Source organism: Brachionichthys hirsutus, chromosome 12, assembly GCF_040956055.1.
Source record: "Brachionichthys hirsutus isolate HB-005 chromosome 12, CSIRO-AGI_Bhir_v1, whole genome shotgun sequence".
NCBI classification, from domain to species: Eukaryota; Metazoa; Chordata; class Actinopteri; order Lophiiformes; family Brachionichthyidae; genus Brachionichthys; species Brachionichthys hirsutus.
The window spans coordinates 8,128,482-8,148,268 of record NC_090908.1 but is presented as its reverse complement, the minus strand read 5'-3'; the positions used below and the strand labels follow the sequence as shown (position 1 = coordinate 8,148,268).

Genomic DNA, 19,787 nt, shown 5'->3' with positions numbered 1-19,787 from the left:
TTTTCAAGTGAAAATGACTGAAACATGGTCGGTACCTTTACAAACTAGTCCATCCTTAAGCATCATTGGAGGCAACGTGTAGAAATCAATAGTTTAAATCTTCCCTTTGCTCAAAGGCTTTCACAGACAGACAGTGGGTTTTTTGAGAATAGAACATGGGCAACAAAAAACTATCGGAGCCTTCATGCCCACTGTCGGTGCACGCCGCTCTTTTTCTGATTTTGATTAGTACATAAATGTCAAGTTCTAATACTTCAGGTAGATCTGACCAAATAATAGAACCGTTCAACCACAAATGTGTTTTAACCTCCATATTAAGCCTGGATACATGCTTTCTATGTGCACAACACACGTAGTACAATTTGTTTCTTGATTATACGCAACTTGGAGAAAGATTCTTACCAAATTAATGACCAGTAAAAGCAAAGAAGGATGTCCGACCATTTTGGATTGCGCATAATCGCTTTGCCAAATCATTTCTTTCTATGTATTTTTATTTTTTTGATAAATGTGTTAAATGAGACGTTTTTTTATTTGATGTATATCTTGTGCTCAGACACGAATAAACACACTTTAAAATTACAATACATTGCATTTCTCTAATAAAAATGTACAAAGGAATTAAACGTGGTACTGCTGTTTCATCAATAGCTCGCAGCTTTGAAGCAGACGCCTACAGGACTGGAATAGGGATTCCATGTTTTTGGTGGTGGGAGGAACCTGGAGAGAACCCACAAAGGCATGGAGAACAGGCATGCTGCTCTGAAACCATCTGGAAACCAAGGAAACCACTTAATCCTACGCCACCTTGCTTTTTTTGGAATGCCGTTTTGTCATATCCATAATGCAGGATCTCATTTGGATTTATCAGGACCTCTTCCTCTTAGAGATTTTTCTTTGAGCAACTGACGCTCACGATTAAGAGCAGATAGCGGCACTGAGCACTTTCCAACTCGTCTTCCTTTCCTAAATGTGTAATTCCAGTTTTTGACACAGTGGGAGAAAACAATTATTAAAAGAAAAGAATGTAGGATTAGTAGTTATTCTTATTAATTATTCACGGAGGAAATCAAAACCCCACTAAAATATATATAATTAAAGTTATTAATAATGTTACCTCTGATGTATGACATGCTTGTAAATGGTTAATTACAACTTTTATTTGGTCTATATACGGATTTCACATAATTATGCTGAAATCTTCATTTTGAATTTCTGATTTTCAGAATGAAAAGAAAAGCTGAGTTGATTATAACAATGAGGAAATACTAGAAAACATCTCAGGGGTTCTGAATGCAATAGATTTGACTATTCAAGGACTGACTTCAACTATCTGAGGGACAAGGCTCTGAACCTCTGATGCTGTTTGAATGAAAAGTGACGTCATTTTAATAATGGCTTTGCCTACTGGATAATACAACAATAGACAAATTCGACTCAGAGGCAGGAGGACAAGAGTCTGTTCTCAGATCCGCCCACTCGTGGGTTTTCAATAAAATGGAAAACTAACATCAATTTAGATTTAAAAGTCGAACCTTTTCCAAATCTAGTAATTCAGTGAAACCCTATTAAATCTGATATAAATAAATCATAGGGACATAATCTAATATATAGCTATATAAACTATTTCAATCAAATTAACTTGAAATGAGAATGTTTATAGGCTGAGGAAAAGACGCTCTTTGGGAAGCGCGCCGCGTCCACGGCAGCAGCGCGTCCAGCCGCGTCACGGACACGAAGGCGTGAGTCCCGTCTCTGCCTGCAACGAGCGTTCGGGAGGAGAGACACGCCCACCTTCACAAGGCTAGACCTCTTCCAATCCAGACAAAAGGGGCACCAAAGATCCACGCCAGCCCACACCGAGGAGCCAGCGCGAGCACGAGCCGGCGCGCAATAACGCACAAGGCACACCGACGCACACGCCCTCCAGATCAGATCCACCTGGAGCTCCCGATCCGACCATTGTGCTCCCTGAAGCCGAGGAAAAGGAGTCCGAGCCGCGCGTCCCCATGATGATGTCATACCTGTGGATTCTGCTGTTAGGAAGCCTGCTGGCTACAGCCGCCAAAGCACAAGGTAAGGATCGAAAGATGTGCTCTCTCTCTCCATCCATCCATCCATCCATCCTCTCGCTATCTAATTGCTCATGCGTAGGTGTGTGTCTGTGATTGTGTTACAGTCTGGCCAGTCTGTCTGGTTTCCTACTGACATGTCACTTCAATTCTCCTTTCATCCATCCATCCATCCATCCATCCATCCATCCATCCATTTCTTTTTTTTATTGTGCTGCAAATCAATGTCTGCTACTGAGACATCATCAGTCAAATATGGAAAGTATTATTAGTATGTATTCCATGTATAATGCCCTTTCTCTTTGACCTCTACGGATGCATCTGCCATCTTCATTTTTCTTCTCTGTATATCTTCATTACGTTGTTTCCTTGCTTTCCTTCTTTTGGCTCACAAGCCCTGTGCCCTGCCCCCCCCCCCCCCCCCCTACCCCAACCCCCACCCGCCGAGGCCCATGCAATGGTTTAAAAAAAAACATGTAATAAAACACAAGAGTGAGAAAATAACCCCCAAAAGAAACTACGGGCACTGTAAAAGATAAAGGGAAAATATTGGAGGAGATGAAATAATTGTTCCGGTTGATTGACAGATAAAATCGTTAGACATGCCGTGCAAGGGAGGAACGCGTGAGAGAGGTAGTCAGAGCGACAGTGAGCTTCATCACCATTATGCAAACACAATTTCAGTTGAACGTTGGTGCGTTAGAGACTCGATATGAGGTAAACTCACTCTACCGGTTCACTTCTTTAATAACCCAGCGAGATAGGCAACGCCCACCACAAACATCAGCGCTCTCACTTCGTTTTCCCTTCACTTTCCCCTCGAACGTTTGCTCTAATTGTTGGACTGCAGCGTAGAGCCGGCTGACGCTAATGTGCTTTGGTGTGGGGAATTTCCATAAGCGTGTTTGCTCCGAGTGTTGCAGGGCACCCAGTTCATAGCTACACCGAAAAAAAGAAAACACACTGAGGCGTTAGATCAGTCAAACATCTATTCATCCCGTGTGGTGCGTGTGTTTTAGATGTGGCAGTGAAGAGAGTGTCTCGGTAACTAGATCCATCTCCAGCTGTAGACAACTCCCAACACACACACGTGCACGCACGCACGCACACACACACAGTTTCGTGAAACAACCAGTTTCACGACCTTCTTCCCTCCCCAAGGCCCTTAGCGTCTGTGAGTATTAGAGTCTGGGGGGGGAGGGTCGGGCTGTAAGTTCAAGGTGCAGGACGTTTGTGTGAATCGATTCTTGAGGCACTTTCAGAGCAGATGAAAGTTAAAAAGAAAAGAAAAGAGGTGTGTGATCTGTGGTTTGTGCAGACTTGTTTCTGTTTACACACCCAGCTACCAACATATAAATCACTCTTTTGTCAGACAGGTGAAACGCACACACACACACACACACAGACACACACACACACACACACACACACACACACACAGAGCTTGTGTTGTACTCTTACAGTGAATGGTTTGTTTATCAGTTCCAAGCACAAATAAGGACACATTATTGCACATCATCATGTGACCCCCCCCCCCATCCAAAATTAGGACATGAAGCAAAATAGTTCTCCCTTTGCAATTGATAATAGGGAAGCATTTATAGCAATTCAACCAGAGTGACACCCAAAGTGCCAGCGATGTTCCACTCTGAAATTTCACTAACACGCCTTTCCACAGTCCGTCCTGAAAGGGGCAGCTCTTTCATTCGTGACATAATTGTGTCCTTATTTGGCAGTCCCTCAAATTAAACAATGTGAATGTCACTGAAAATGTTCACTAATACGTTCACATTTATTTTACCATTAAACCGCCCTCCCTGCTCAAACGTGATTTTACATGTGAATCATTGAGCTATAGAGTTCATTACCTTTGATCAGAGGCAGGCGGCCTGTTCCTGGTTTCCAGCTAAGTTAACCAGCCTTAATGTTCATATTTACCGATCATACATGTGTGCAATATCAATCTTTTTACCTAATGCTCAGCAAGACAGCTTGTCAGCATATTTTGCAAATCATTGGATCTATTCATTCTGGGATAGCGACATGTTTTTAGGAGGTCTAGTTACTTTTTTCTCTTTAAGACTGAATCTTACCTAGAGAGAAAAAAAAAAGAGAGAAACGGGTCCATCTGGAAACCCAGTGGACTAATAGATATTAGAACACAATGTTACTGACAGTCCCATGATGATTTCCAACATGTGCAAACTGGTTTCAGCCTATGGGGTTTGCTGTCTGCCATACTCTTGCTGTTGCATAATCTGTATTTAATTTTTTTTTACTGATTGAGACAAGACCATGGCTGGAAAGGAGAAGGGGGCGTATGGGGTGGGGGGGGGGGGTGAACAGGGAGAGACAGGAAAGGAGTTGTGGAGGAAAACAGCACAACAGCAACAATTAAAACAACAATAGTGCACAGTGACATGCTGTATGACTATTAACAGTTAGTACAGTCTAGCATTATGAACCTCACTTTGTGCCCAACCCTGCAAGGTCCACCATGCAATGAGGAAGGCAACCAACAACCGCCCCCCCAAGGGAACGATTTGATGCCTTCATTTCGGGTTGTCATGTTTGCCTCCCTCTTTTATATAAAAAAAGAAGATATTAGTGTTTATTGGTTTTAGTAGCTTATACTGACTGAACATTTAGACTTTCTGAGTAGCCATGCATTTGCTTCCTTCTTTGTGGAACTGATGCATGTCTTTCTCCTGATGTTATTGCAGATCCGGCACCAGAGGCCAATGTAGAACCCGGTGCTGACGAGGACACGACTGACCAGTCAGCTCAGGTGATGAATGAAATGTTGTGTTTGTTGCTTTGCCTTTTATTGTTTTTTTTTTTGTTTTTTTTAATCAGTAGAGGTTGCTGATGAACTGGCAATGTGAAAACACGGCCAACGCATTAACCAGTCTTTAAAAAGAGGTGCCAATTGAAGTGGCATAAGTGCCAGCCAGTCACGAAGGAGAAAGACTGTGTGCGTGTTCTTTGATTTGTGTGCGTGTTTTTTCGCTTCGTTCTCTTTAGCCCTTAGTCATGGATCCAAATAAAGGCAGAAAGTTTAAAAATGGAAAGTAGTGAGAACAACTGTTTAATTGAAGAAGGAAATAATCTGCAAATATGAAAATGGCATCCGTGTCTCGGATCTTGCTGCGCAGTCTGGCGTGGAGAAATCTACAATTTTGACCTTTCTTAAAAAAGCCGAAAGAGAAAAAAAACCCAGGAGGTCTGTTACCCAGTCATTTCATGGAGGGAGACGCCCTTTGAAAGGACTAACCCTTCCCTCCGTCCACATCCATCCACCTATGCCATCACACTGCAGCCAAAACGGCCTGTCAATGACACAGGATTGGGTTCAAATTACTTTTATTATGCTTTTGTTTTTCGTACTATTTACACTTTTCTGTGTTATCTGTTTAGATACATAGTTACATATTAATATAACTGTAAATGGGCATGTATCTGGAGCGTAGGAACAGATTGATCTTGTTTCCACTATTTCTTATGGGAAATATAGTTTCAGTTTTCAAACAGTATTCCGAAACAAATTATGTTCGACAACCTCCGGCCCATTGTGTGTCTGTGTGTATACCGTATATATATATATATATATAATGTACATCTTGGGCTGAACACAGGAAATATCACCAGTGGTTAATGAGCCTGAGTCCAAAGGTGACCATGAAGCTGATAAACCAGAGGATCCGGCCAATGTGGAAGAAACCACCGACAAAAAATCAGAGGCTACCGCTGACGGAGATGAAGCGACCGGGACGACTGATAAAACACAAGGTAAATAGCTGCTCTAACATGGACATTGGAAACCCTCATTGAATTGAATTAAACCCTGTGTTTCAGCGCTGCCTGTGCTTTACAGTCTCTTACGATAGCGTGTAGTCCTGTCAGAGACAAAGGGATGACTCACTGGCCTCCGGGGGGAAACCGTGGCAGAGAAGCAAAGGGAGTTAAATGTTCGGGGGATTGAAAGAGAGGGAAAAGGGGAAGGGAAGAAGGAAGAGAGCAACAATTTGTTTACTGCCACACTAACACAAGCCAGAATCCCATTAACTGCACAATATTAATATTGTTCAAATGATTTGACTTAAAAGGGGAGTAGAAGCTGCTTTTATGAGCTTACGTTGCGTGCTTGTTTGCATGTGAGTGTGTGTGTGGGTGTGGGTGTGTGTTTAGGGCGAGGGATGTATGTTCGTTACTGAGATTGTTAGATGAGGAAGTGGCAAACTGATCCGTTGGAACAGAATGTTCTACGTAGTGTCAAGAGAGGGAGAGTTTGAATAACAGTCCGGTTCTTTCTCACACACACAAACACGCGCACACGCACACACGCACAGATGTCATGAAAAACCGCCACATCACTTCCACATTTATTGTTTGCAATAATCTAAACACGCCCAGTAACGCACACAAAAGCCACTGAAACACAACTTCATCAGGGATCTGATGAATTAACCTTCTCACGTCCATTCATTCTTCAACAGAGAGTTAACATGCGCTCGCACTGATGTAAAAAGGTGGCAGCAACAGACACACACACACACACACACACACACACACACACACACTGTACCTGCAGGCGTGTGTATGAAGCTCAATATTTTGCACGCTGATTACTGCTTGTGTTGGACACTGAATTGGCAGTGATATTTACTGACGAAAAGCAAGAGGGAGGAAACAAAGAGTGTTTGTCGTTACTGCGACCACGTGTGCGTCACATTTCTGTGCGTGTTGCCTGGTCTTTGTCTTTGCATGTGTGACAAGAGGCAGCGGTGTAACTCACCTCTTGAGAAATACTTTAAATGCGTTTAAATGCCATTCTCCCTGAAGGCTTCACTGACTCTGATACGATCTCACTTGGCAAGCAGCACCAAGTTTCTGCATTTGAAACCTTCTGAGCAATGAAAAACTGCACATAGAGGATTAATAATGATATTCCACAAGCACATGAAGGGACCGAGCAGCCGAAGACGGCTTCATGCATTTTCTGTTTGGCCTTTTTTTAAACATCTCTTATGTGTGGCATTGCTGCAACACCCGACCAGCCTTAGTTATAATCTATTTTTTTCTCTACTCTCTCGATACGCTCTAGATAGTCATGTCTCTACTTTAGCCCTTGGTGTTTATAGTTGAAAGAGGGCGCTGCCCCCGATGAGCCAGCATCAGGGTGTTGCTGAAGTCAGCAGGCCAGAGGACGATCGAGTAAGACGACGGTTTGCTGATTTAGCTCCTCACATGCGATGGGGGAATCTCACAGCACTGGTTCAAGCATGCACAAGCATTATGGCCATCTCACGCAGACGAACAATGACACACTCTTTCTGTTTTCCGTTGGCCCAGCCTTAAAATGTCAGTGCATCTGTCATACTGTTGCAACTGGAGCCTTAACATCAGGGACCAATCAGATCTCTGTGTGTGTGTGTGTGTGTGTCTGTGTGTGTGTGTGTGTGTGTGTGTGTGTGTATTTGTGTTTGTATTTGTGTTTGTATTTGACAAATGATTGGGACCTGACTATTTTCTGACCATTGGAGCAAAGTATTTTTTGGAAAGTGAGAGCATTTTGGTTGCTCCGCTTTAAGACTGCTGCTTAAAAGTTTTATCTTTATTTTCAGCGTTTGGTGTAGTCTGCATGTTCTCCACGTGTCTGGGTGGGTTCTCTGCGGGTTCTCCGGCTTCCTCCCACCACCAAAAACATGCAAATCAGGCGAATCGGTTACGCTAAATTGTCCATATGTGTGAGTGTGAGTGTGTGTGTATGCGGCCCTGCAGTGAACTGACGACTTGTCCAGGGTGTACCCCGCCTCTCGCCCATTAGCTGCTGGGCTAGACTCCAGCACGACCCGTTAACGGACAATGTGGTCAATAAGATGATGAATAATAATAAGATTGATTGTAAACATGCCATTTTTTTTTATTACAAATAGTTCACTGATTTCATCGGGTTTGTTAAGTTACACAATGTTTATTGAAGTCTTGGCTTTAAGGGGAAACATATATTTCCTTCCTTCTTTTCAAACTTGAAATGTTGTAGTAGTCACTGTGTCTCTGTGTTTAATCCTTGTTCTGCATCTACTTCTGTATAGATGCGGCGGTTCCTCCTGATGCTGTGGCCCCTGAAGCAGATAAAGTGCCAGAGGCTGATGATGACACAAACGACCACTCAGCTGAGGTGACACATGAAATATTGCGTTTTGTTTTCCTTTGTGTTTCATCCATTTTTCAAAAATGAGTTGAGCAGAGGTCTCCAAGGTGAAATATATATGCCTCATATTAAATACTTCTTATTTGGGTATATAGAGTTTTACATGGCATAAAAATATTTTCACAAAATGTAATGGTAATTCTGTGTCCCTGTTCTTTTCTCTGAACTGATATTAGTCATTTTTAAACGAGTCCTTTTTTTGGCAAAGCTAAATTGTTTAAATTATGTGTGCTACATATAAGAAATTGATGCTTAGATGTTTAGAGATTTGCTTTTCCTGGACATTTTCTTTACATATTTATAACATATGCGCAGGTAATGTCACCAGTGGAGATTGAGCCTGAGCCCAAAGATGACCTGAAATCAGGAGGTGATGTGTCAGAGGTTCCTGCCAATGAGGACACAGAAGCAGGTGTTCCTCCACCTGAGGTCCCCCAAGCAACAGATTCTGGCTCTGAGAAAGAAGAAGTAGCTGGGGATACAGACCCAGCAGCCCCTGCACCTGGGGAAACAGAAGCTTCAGCACCTGAGAATCCAAAAGCAGATGTTCCTGTTGCATCTTCCATTCCTGAGGATACAGAGGCCGCTGGGGGCAAAAAAACAGAAGCTACTGTCGATGGAAATGAAGAGCTCGGGACTTCCAAAGATGAACAAGGTGATCAGGTTCTCCAATATGCAAATTGGAAAAAACAAAGCACTTTGTGCACCCTCTGAAGATGATTCTCACTCAATTACACGATTGCAATACTGTTAAATGTCTTAATAAAAAAAAAAGTGCATCCATCCATCCATTTTCTTGTCAAGGAGACGACCGCAATCGTCTCGTCTACAGCCGCGTTATCCGCCTTGCTGGTCACGGGTGTTGCTGGGGCCGATCCCAGCTGACTACGGGCGAGAGCCGGGATACACTCCGGGCGTGTCCGCAGTGCATCACAGGGCCACACATAGACAGACAACCACTTACGTGCACACTCACGGACAATTTGGAGTGGTCAATTCAACTAAATTGCATGTTTTTGGAGGCGGGAGGAAACTGGAGAACCCAGAGAAAAGCCACGCAGACACGGGGAGAACATACTCCACACAGATAGGAATCGAACCCGGAACCTCTTTGCTGTGAGGCGACAGCACCACCGACTCCGCCACCGCACAGCCCCACAAAAGTGCATTGAAATTAACTCTCCCATGGTGGTCATGATAATATTATTTATTGTGAGAAGTGACAGGATGATCAAGAGCCATTCATTTAATTCACGATGCGAATGTCCCAAGAAGTAGCAAAGTACTTTCTTAACCTTGAACTTTTCCCTGTATTGAATATTGCATTGGTGTTAAGTGATCTAATACTTGTCTCTACTGGTTTTACTGTACTGGCCAGACCCTGCAGCTGTTCCAGGGGTTAAGAAAGAAGAGGCTGGGCCAGAGGGAGAAGGGGAAGCCACCAACACCGAGGAAGTACCCGCCCAGGTCCGTAGCTGTATTAGAAAACGTAACAAAACATCTTGTTATTCCTACTGTGTCATATACGAATCTAACACATGCCCGCGTTTCAGTCAGGATGCCGTGTGTAACACTCATATTAATAAGGAGATGCAGTACACGTCTGATGAGGAGTTTGTGTCTTTAATAGACCCGAATCACACCAGACAATGAAGAAGAAAAAACGAATCCAGATGCTGATCCAGCAGATGTAGCGATTATTGCAGATGTGATAAAACCCGAGGTCAAAACAGAAGTGAATGCCGGCGTACCTCCAGGTAAGAATAGTTTTGTTCTGGTACTCTTGTAAATGTGCTCATTACTTATGTATTGTGTGTGTCCACAAAAGCAAGACCATGCATGCATAATTATCCCCATAGACTCCTGGCAGCAGCAGCAGACAGCAGTTAAGAGAAAAAAAAAAAAGTTACACGCATAGCTTTAATGTAACTTTAATGATTTTTTTATTTTCCCCATAAGAACATTAAGGCTGACGATTTAATTTATATAATGCCAGTGAATCCAGAAAGAATCTGGCTTGTTTATATTGATGCCTTGGATGAGACGAAGTTTCGTCACATTAGCAGCAATCATGTTCTGAGAGGGGACCTTGTGTGGGTCTGTTCTGTGTGGGTGTGGATTGTTTTTTGAGATAAAGAGAATGAATAGTCCCTTTATTAACTTTACAAAACCTATCAGGGCTCTGCTGTGTCATCATCTGACTCCAAGTATTACCCATGCTGTTATCATTTTGTATCATCTGCATTTTCTTTCAAAAAAGTAACTGTTTTCCTTTATGAGATATCGTGTGTCCTTTTTCTATTAAATAGAACTCCCTGTTTCATAGGCAAGCTAATCTCATTGAAAAGCATCAATGCCTTTGGGAAATTATGAGGTGGTATTTGGACACACCCAGTTTATCTCCTAAACCAAAAAAAATGGGAACCTCCCAAATTATATCACTGTGATTTTATCACTATCAATAAGTTTCACTCTATATTATTTTACTTTTCATATAATGGTGTTCTCATTTCCATAGTCTTTTGTTCCTGGTGTTTCTAATTTCAGCGCTTCCTGTGACCTGGAGTGTTGCTTTTGTCTTTACCTCTCCGGACATCCTTCATTCCATTTCTCAAGGACATTGATTTCATGTTTGGCTGATGATCGTTTCCCTCTCTTGTCTAAAAGTGATAAGGAAATGGCTGCTATTTTCATTCCACATGAAAAGATGCAGGATGCAGGGATTCATTTTTTATTTTATTTTTATTTTTAAAGTTTTAGTGGTTTAAAAAGGGAGGATTGTTAAAAAATCGGAACAGGGGGGAGAGGAGATAAAAGAAATGAGAGGATAGCAGGGCAAAGCACAGGAGCAGTAAGATCAATGAGGAAGCCTGTCAAGGATAAGATGAATAAAGGTAATATTAATTCACAGATCTGACAGCGCCCTGTCTCGTCTGAAACTGTTTGCATTTGCACACCGACTCATGCTGTCGAAATCACTTGGGATTTTCCTAATGAAGAGGATTGTTCCTGATAGGACTTGTTCACAAAATTGATGTCACACCCTGCAGGTCATGTTTCAAAGTCTCCTGTAATATTGAGGGCAGTTCATTCGTTCAGGGCCATGAGGGACCGAAAGTTGGAATGTTTCCATTTTGGCTTATATTTTCATTAAATGGTTTATACTTTCATTAAATGGGTGCAGTCACTGTAGTGTGTTAAAGAGATGACATATTTTTGAAGGACATCTGGACGATGTCCCCCCCCGCCCCCCCTGGGAGCGGGTTTTGCTTCCAATGTGTTCCTAATCTTCCCACGTGTTCCATATATTACATTTGCCTTTCTCCTACCAGTAACGTGCAACTATTTTTTCCACATGTATTCATTTGAATGATGCCCTGCCAGTGGTGGAAAAGCCAATATATCCAGAACAGGACAGCATTTTGGAAATTGAGCGTGAGTAACTTCTTAGCCATTACTGCTGCTTTTCGTCACATTTCCTAATCCCAAAATTTCAAAATGTTTCAGAAGCTTTTGTTGCACTTTTTGTTGGTCTCGGACAAAAAAATGAAGAGCTAACTAGTGATTTATAAACTATTTGAAATAATGAAGTCATGTATTCAAGAGTACTGTCACCTAGATTATTCAATCACTATTGAATGATTGAAAAATAGGTATTGATCCTATTTTTGGGATCTTTCACTATCAAACAATAATTTGATAGAAACATCTAATTTTTAGATGTACTTCCAGGTCCTTGTTTATTACATACATGTACAAGGTAAAAGTCACGCCAGTTTTTATGGAATGGTACTATATATTCCCAAGTTACTTCACCGCAACGCCACGGACACCTTCTTTTATTACAGTACTCTGAATGTGGTTTGAAATTCTGTGTCGCAGTGAAGTTAGGATTTTTATGTGATTGGAACCATTTCCTTTCTGAGGAAAATATCCAATTACAATATTGTTTCACTCGAGTAATTTGACAAATACATAGAAATGTCTAGTCTCTAACCACATATCTAATATGTCAACATAAGGTGAGGGCAATATCATCCCCTAATTGAGACCGCCATCAATCTCTAGAGTGCTTTGCAGATGTCTTATTGGACCCTTTGATAATTGTGATAACAGTAAGCTAATATTTCCCTTCTAACATTTGTTTTTCCATCTTTTTCTCACTGCCCTTTCTGTTGTAACCATAATCGCATCTGAACAAAGGGTCCACTGCTACCACATAGCCTGTAGCATGAGGCTACCTCAAAGCATGTGTAGACATTTTTCCCGTTTGCTCTTCTTTACTCTTCTTCAACTTAATGAGCTTCGTTCCCATGGCACGAGAACCAAGTGACTCATTGTCTCATGATCCGAACAAGTTTAATCAACACACACGAAACAATTTACCTTCACCATGCATCCCCATATGGAAGCTGAGTCATCTGGGTTGTTACATTCATTATAATCCCATGAAAGCCACGCTTCTTTAGGGCTCTGTCATTAGTGGCTTTATCAAGTTGACGCAGGCAGAGGGCAGCTATGATGTCACGGGCATATACAAGCATGCAGAAAAGAGATTAGAGGGTTATTGATCCAAACATCAGATAGAGAGAGAGAGAGAGAGAAACCAAGGTGTGTTTCCCACTCAAATATCTTTTAATTTCATTCATTCATCTAAGATCCTCCACGGACACATTGTGCAGAGTTGGTGCAGAGTTGTGTTTGCTTGGTTCAGACAGAAACTGGAGACATCTCCGAGCCTTCCAGGAATGACACTCAGTAGACCTCGTAATTCCACCAAGGCCCAAAATCCTCTTTAATCCAATTGAGTCTCATCCAAAATGAAATAACCCTGTGACAGTAATGTACAGAGCAAACTACTCCATATAAAAAAACACCTTGTGGAGTCATGGTATTATTTGGATCTGCAGCAAATGACATGAATCTCCTAAAAATGCATTTTTTTCATCAAAATCCTTGCTTTATTCCCTGAGGAAAAAAAGTCAAACATTCTGATGAAACAAGCCCATCTCCCAGAGTTTGTCCTTTATTCTGATCTGCACTACTTCCACCAAGTTTCATGGACACCCATTCAATATGTTTTTTCTTTTGCTAATCCTGCTGACAAACCGTGCAAACAAATGGACACGGGTCAAAACGTAGCCTCTGTGGTCAAAGTAACATCCCTCCTCTTCTGGTCTTCTTTTCTGTCACAGAAAACTTTAACAACTATCATTAACATGTTTGAACCTGTGGCCGGGGGGGGGGCAAGGCCTTTCCCCAAAGTTTCTACTCATCTCGTCTTACTTTTTCTCTCTCTACAGCACATGTTGCTGGTGCCACAGGGGAAGGTAAGCCATTTTTTTCTGCTCGTGGTGAAAACATAAATAAAAAGTGCATCCATGTAGTTCTGCTACATTTATTGAAGATCTTCTGCTATGTTCTTCTGCGTGTTCATTTCCCAGAAGTCCATTTATAAATCTTGAGCCTGTCAAAAAACAGACAGCATGGATTAACATGTAACCTATAATCATCGGTTTACTTGCATGTTACTTTACATTGTTCGCTCATTCCAAAGATGCTTTGAGAGATCTGCCAATGATGTTGAACCGGTTTGTAAAAGCTGCTCACTGCATTTGTGTCCTTTGCCCTCAGCAGCGGACAACACTGAAACCAAAGGTAAATTATCTTTCCCCCGTTTTTTTGTTTTGGACACATAAACCCACATGCCTCATGCACTCCCCAAACACACCTGCTGAATAAGCATTCCCCCATTGCTTGAATTGTATTTTTTCTGCAGCTGTGCCGTGATAGTTGAACTTTTTTTTTAAAGGTTCCACCATTAACTGACAATGGCTGCCAATTTTTATGCCGCCATTTACTTAAACTTCAAACACAGTTTCATATCAATCGATGCAAGCGACATGTTTTAAAAAACAACAAAACACTGGAAGTTGAGGAATATTCCAGAAGGAATTGTTTGGAGCACTTCACAGGTAAACACAGGTTAAAACACAGCAGGTTGCGTGTCACGATGGAGAATGATAAGAGCATTCCTGAAAGCCTTGTCACTTACATGGAAGTGTGGGGTGAGATTCACCACCTAACGAAACTCGTAAAGCTGTTATTATAGTTCTTTGGGCTTTGGAGCTCATTGTGAAATAGATAAACACAGTGTTTACATTCTGTTTTTATCAATTGGAGTCTTCCTTTATTATAAGAAAGGCCTCTGAGTCTTTCAAGGGTTTTATAAAAAAAAAAAAAACCTCCAATCAAATAAGAAGGTCTGGACTTGTTCGAGTTAGATTGAAGACGTTTCACCTCTGAAAACAAAGAAACAAAGAAGGGACCGAAGGTCTCATAAAGGCAATGCTAAGACTCCTGGGGAGTCTGATTGCCTTGGTGATTTCAGCCCCTTCTTTGGTGCTATGTTTTCTGCTCCAACAAGAGTATAAGCATCTAAACTCTCTACCAGTCTCTCAGAACTGAAGAAGCGTCTTCGATGGGAGGTGAACCGTCTTCAATCTAACTTGAACAAGTCCAGTCGACCCTTCTTTTTAGCTCATCGGGATTTACGACGACCCGGATGACTGAGAACCTGCACAGACATCTAATCAAATACTACAAACCATGGCTTAGTTTATCTAGTTACACACAGCTGACTGCACCGGGACATGAAGTCAAAGTGAGAGCGTGCTTCCAAAGCCCCCTGGACTACAAATCCTACTACATACTTGAGTTATTGATAAGTGATACTCTCTGTACTCGCAGCCATGTGACTTATGAAAATGTGATAGGTGGTTGTGGCTTCTCACCACATATTCTTCCCAAGGATTTCTGACCACAGTCCCCGAGTGCATCTTGGGAAATGATCTGCGAGTATCTTTTTACACTTGAATTGAGTTAGTGGTTATGCCTTGAGCTGCGGTTTCTGCTTTTATGCCCCTGCATGTTCTTACACATTGACACACACACACACACACACACACACACTCTCACTTCCTTTTGGTGACTCAGAAATTGCTCTAGCTTTGTTACACCTAGTGTTGCTGACTCATAATTTTGGGTAGGTAATACAGAAGCACTCGTTTTCTCTGACACATGACACTCCCTAATGGTTCTGACTCATCCATTTTGATAACATATATTTTGGTGACTCATCTCTTACCTTAACACCACTTAAATTAAGATGATGAGATTAGATGCAGGTTTATTGGTTCCTGTGGGGAAATGCAGCGATAGCTGGTAGTGCAAGGGAAGAGTTAGCAGTGTGAAAAGAACAGATTATACTGTAATATAAGATAATATAAGAAAGAGAATGATCAGGATCTGTATGTATAAATTCATTGTGTAAATGTGGACCAGAAAAATAACAACTTTACATTTTGCGCTAATACATTTCACAAAATGACACCCAGTGGTGATAACTAAACATTGCAGTCCTCACAGGTAGACATGAAAACACTCACATTGGTATGAAGGCTCCTTTCAAATAACATGAATACATGTTTGTCCTGTTTATTTCCTACAGAGTCCAGCTCAAGCACTTTAGCTGGAATCCTCACCGCAATCATTGCGGCTGCAGTTGCAGCAGTTGTGGGATACTTCATGTATCAGCAGAAGAAACTGTGTTTCAAAGACAGGCAGGGTAATTATCAAACACACACACAAACACATAGCAACTCCTCACTTGCTTTATAAAAGGAGTAATGTTTGACTTTTTTAGACAGAACCTAGGCTCTTGAACAGATTTTTGTAAGATTTTTGAATACTATTATGATTTTTTTAAATCGATTGGCAGTATTTTATCATGTTTTGAATCTGAATAATAAGAAATGTACAGGGGAATAAAAATAGACATTATGTAGTAATGTAAATGAGTATTGGTCAATATTAAACAGAAAGGGCTGCAAATAGATTTGTATTCATCATGCACAGTTTAGTTGCACCATTGACAGCGATTGCAAATGTTGCATGATTCAGAATTTACAAAGGAACGAGAGGAAACGCATAAATAACCACTATCGCATTGTAAGAAACATACCCCTGGGTGCTTTTTCTTTTGCATTTCATTAACGGTGAGGTGAGTAAATGTTTTTGGAATCTGAATAGACCTGTAAAGCCTGCTTCATTTTATCGTTCTGTGCTTTTGTCTCTATCTGATTTAGATGCTGATCCAGAAGCAGCACGCAAGGCTGACGAAGCAGAGGCTCAATCAGATCCCCAGGGTAGGACACAGACACCCATGCAAACACATAAATAACCTAGTTTCAGAAGATACGGACACACAGATCAAATGCATACAGCACTCTGTGATATTAAGTTTATTATTACGTTTTTTGTCTTCTTTTTGTAGTCCTTAGCAACCTGCTGAACACACCTGAGACCAGCAAAGACAACGTGACTGCCTGATCCGACAACTGGCAAGCAACGTGGCAATCTCACTGTTAGGCTCCATGTTCTGTCGAGTTTTATAGCTGCGAGGCCCCTGAGTAGGGGCTGTGTGTGTGTGTGTGTGCGTGCACATATGTACATTATTTCTTGTATGTGTTCTTGCATGTGGGAAACATTAGTTACATAACAAAAAGCAAGTAGAAGTGTGAGAGATAGGCCCTTTATTACTGTTATAGCGTAAGCATTTATAAAAGTTATTGTCTCACTTTGTACTGAAATGCAAAAAAGATATTGAATCTAAAATGTAATATTGTAATTACTATAAACCAGTGACAGATATTAATATATCTGATTAAATTTGTACTGCCCCCCCTCCCCCTTTATTGATTCTACATATCATTGTTTTAGTTGCCCATATGACTTCAAAAATCCACATGGGACAGTCGAGTACGCCGTATTTTGCTGTTCAATGTAATTTTCTTTAGTTCAGTTACAGGATTAGCAGGCCTTCAAAAACGGCTGCTTCTGGTGATGCTGTTACATGCTCCAATGTGTGTTCAGTTGTCCACCGATGTCACTGCATGCATGTGTGTTTGTGTGTGTGTATTTTATTATTGTTTATTTTTTTAAAGCGGTGAAAGGGCTTAGTTAGTGAAACCACTTCTTCTCAGTCAGTTCAGTGAATGAAATTACGTCAAGTGACATTTCAAAAGAATCAAAAGAAAGACAAATGTAAACAAACTCCTGCTCAGAACATTTCCGTTTATTATCATCTCCCCACTTTTTGAAGAGAATGCGTGTATTTTGAAATGTAACTGAGGTGAGCTGAAGTGAAGTCTTGTGCAGCCTTGTTTCTGTCAGTGGGTGGATGCTCACCTGAAAAAAAGACAAATTCCAAAAGAGTTCAAGTAGAAATGTGTTAGACATTGTTCTGGTGTCGTGTGTGTCATTCTAGTTGTGATGCATTAACTTCCCCTCTATAGTGCCTTTTGCTGATGCAGCGTGACTTGACCAACCTTACAGACACACAGGGGTGGAGAGCTGGGGCAATAAAACAAACAAGAATATATGAATGTATAAAACTACAAGATGAAAATCTAGGAATGTATGACCTTAATTAAGTCAAAGATGATCATTTCAATGGTTGGAAAGACTGCCTGAACTACTTGTGAAACTGTGAATTGATTGCACATTATAGTAGCAGCTGTTGTTCACATCGGTCCAGTTTGCGACACGATTCTCAGTATTTTAAAACGAACATTCCAGACTCTGACCAGCCTCTGTAATCTGAGCAGTAAAACTCTCCTCGCTGTGCTGTCGGATTGAGAAAGTCAACTGCTGTCACAATGTTTTTTCTATTATTCACATTTCCACATTTCACGTTGTATATATGAATTTTGCATTTGGCAGTTGGGCCTCAGGGCTGGCACTGTCAGTCTTGAGTCAATTTTTAGCTGTGGTATTTTGTGATTATTATTATTGTGAAATGCCTTGCAAACAGGGCTGCAGCGTTAAAAAAATAAATAAAAAAAAGGTCAACTTTTTTGCGGCTGTAGCACAAAAAAAACAAAACAATACAACCAATGAATGTCTTTTTGTCGCCTTGCAGTTTTGTACTTGCTCTTCTCCTTTAAACTTTGAAATATGGTTATAGGGGCCGCATAGGGCTGCAGTTCATGTAAACGGTGTTACTTGTTAAGCAACACATCGCTGCAAAACAGGACAGAGACTGTTGTTAACAGCCTAGCCTAAAGATGAGTGATTATTACTAGAACGTGATGTCAATTAATCCTACTGTACAAGCCGTGGGCTTGGATGCCTGGTCAAAGCTCTGTTTGAAATGCCTTCTTTATCTTGTTGCCTGTGATAAACAGACTTTGTTACTGAAATCTCATCCTGCATGGCATACTGTGATAACGCACAAAACACCCGTTACGTAAAAGTACAAGCTGTCAGATATAGCCACCGTTGCCTTCAAAGCAGAAAATCCTTCTTTTCATGCAGTAGTAGCTCACTTTTGTGCACTGCAATATAATAAGTGCAATAGAATTTGATGTGTTGTGAGACTAAACAACAATAAAACCCTAAAAATAAATAATAATATCCTGTGAGTATTATACATATTTCGGCCTATTCCCATCAGATTTTTGTGAGCACATGATCAGAGCACGACATCCAAACCCGAGAGTAGAACAAGGAAGTGGATTTTCTCAAGTGCACTTTCCAGATAACGTGAGGGCATCGATCATTGGCACTGACCGGTCTCACCTTATATCTCAAAGAGCAGCGTCTTCATCAGAGAGAAAGGGATATTCTGCAAGAAATTTCAATGACACAATCTCTCATTCTATCCTGCATACATCTTGATTCATTAGTGGATTCATGAGTTAATTTAGACTAGGGGTGCCTCCTTTTTATTTAAATATTCTCTGTTTTCATTGTGTGTAGGAAGTGTCTTTTTCACTTTTGCCTTCCTGTGTTGTTCTTCTGGAATTATGTAAATAATGTTTGAGGAGTCTATTAAACAGTTTCTGTGGGAGTCGGCGTTTTATTTGCGTACTGAATACATTTTAATAATAATATAACACATGACATATTTTAGCACACAAAGGGGTTTTACAACAGCAAACGGTTGAAAAGTTCTGCGGGATAAGAACATGATCAGTCATGTTCAAGGATATGTCAAGAACACGCATACACGTTGGAACGTTATCAGCAAACTTTGATGTAAAGGTGTCCCTGCATTGTTTTTTTTTATTGCCAGGGAAATAAACATGATTCTATTTCACCCAAACCAACTGCCAACTCATGAAGTACAGCTGTTTCATGACTATTAGCTCCTTAAAGGGACTTATCTGATTCCAGGTGGGTTAGTCAGAGTAGCCCTCAAGTGAAAACAAGATCAATGGAACCCATTAGTATGACTGACTATCAGGAGATTACAGTGATGCCTGTGCAGCTCTGTGTTACACGTCTCCTGTTGCAAGATGTCACAGTATAATGTTTTTATACTCAGATAAAAAAACACACTAATATATAAAGAATATGCATATATTCTCCAAAATAGGTTTGCCTACACATCATAGCAAACACTGATGTGTAGAAAGTCCATAGAACAGGCTAGTAAA

At 41.0% G+C, this 19,787-nt stretch overlaps 1 protein-coding gene across 2 annotated transcripts; it reads left to right on the top strand.

Annotated features, from left to right (window-relative positions):
- Positions 1-1,883: 1,883 nt before the first annotated feature.
- Positions 1,884-19,198, top strand: si:ch211-39i22.1 (myristoylated alanine-rich C-kinase substrate). Of its 2 annotated transcripts, none has more exons than XM_068746025.1 (13): positions 1,884-2,076; positions 4,796-4,860; positions 5,708-5,861; positions 8,168-8,253; positions 8,602-8,941; positions 9,665-9,753; positions 9,917-10,043; positions 11,671-11,721; positions 13,590-13,616; positions 13,924-13,944; positions 15,797-15,913; positions 16,434-16,493; positions 16,622-19,198. In XM_068746025.1, the coding sequence occupies exons 1-13, from the start codon at positions 2,010-2,012 to the stop codon at positions 16,675-16,677; spliced, it is 1,260 nt and encodes a 419-aa protein (XP_068602126.1). In that variant the 5' UTR covers positions 1,884-2,009; the 3' UTR covers positions 16,678-19,198. The 2 variants fall into 2 exon arrangements, with proteins under 2 accessions (XP_068602126.1, XP_068602125.1); XM_068746024.1 differs by having other exon boundaries at positions 13,921-13,944.
- Positions 19,199-19,787: the final 589 nt, after the last annotated feature.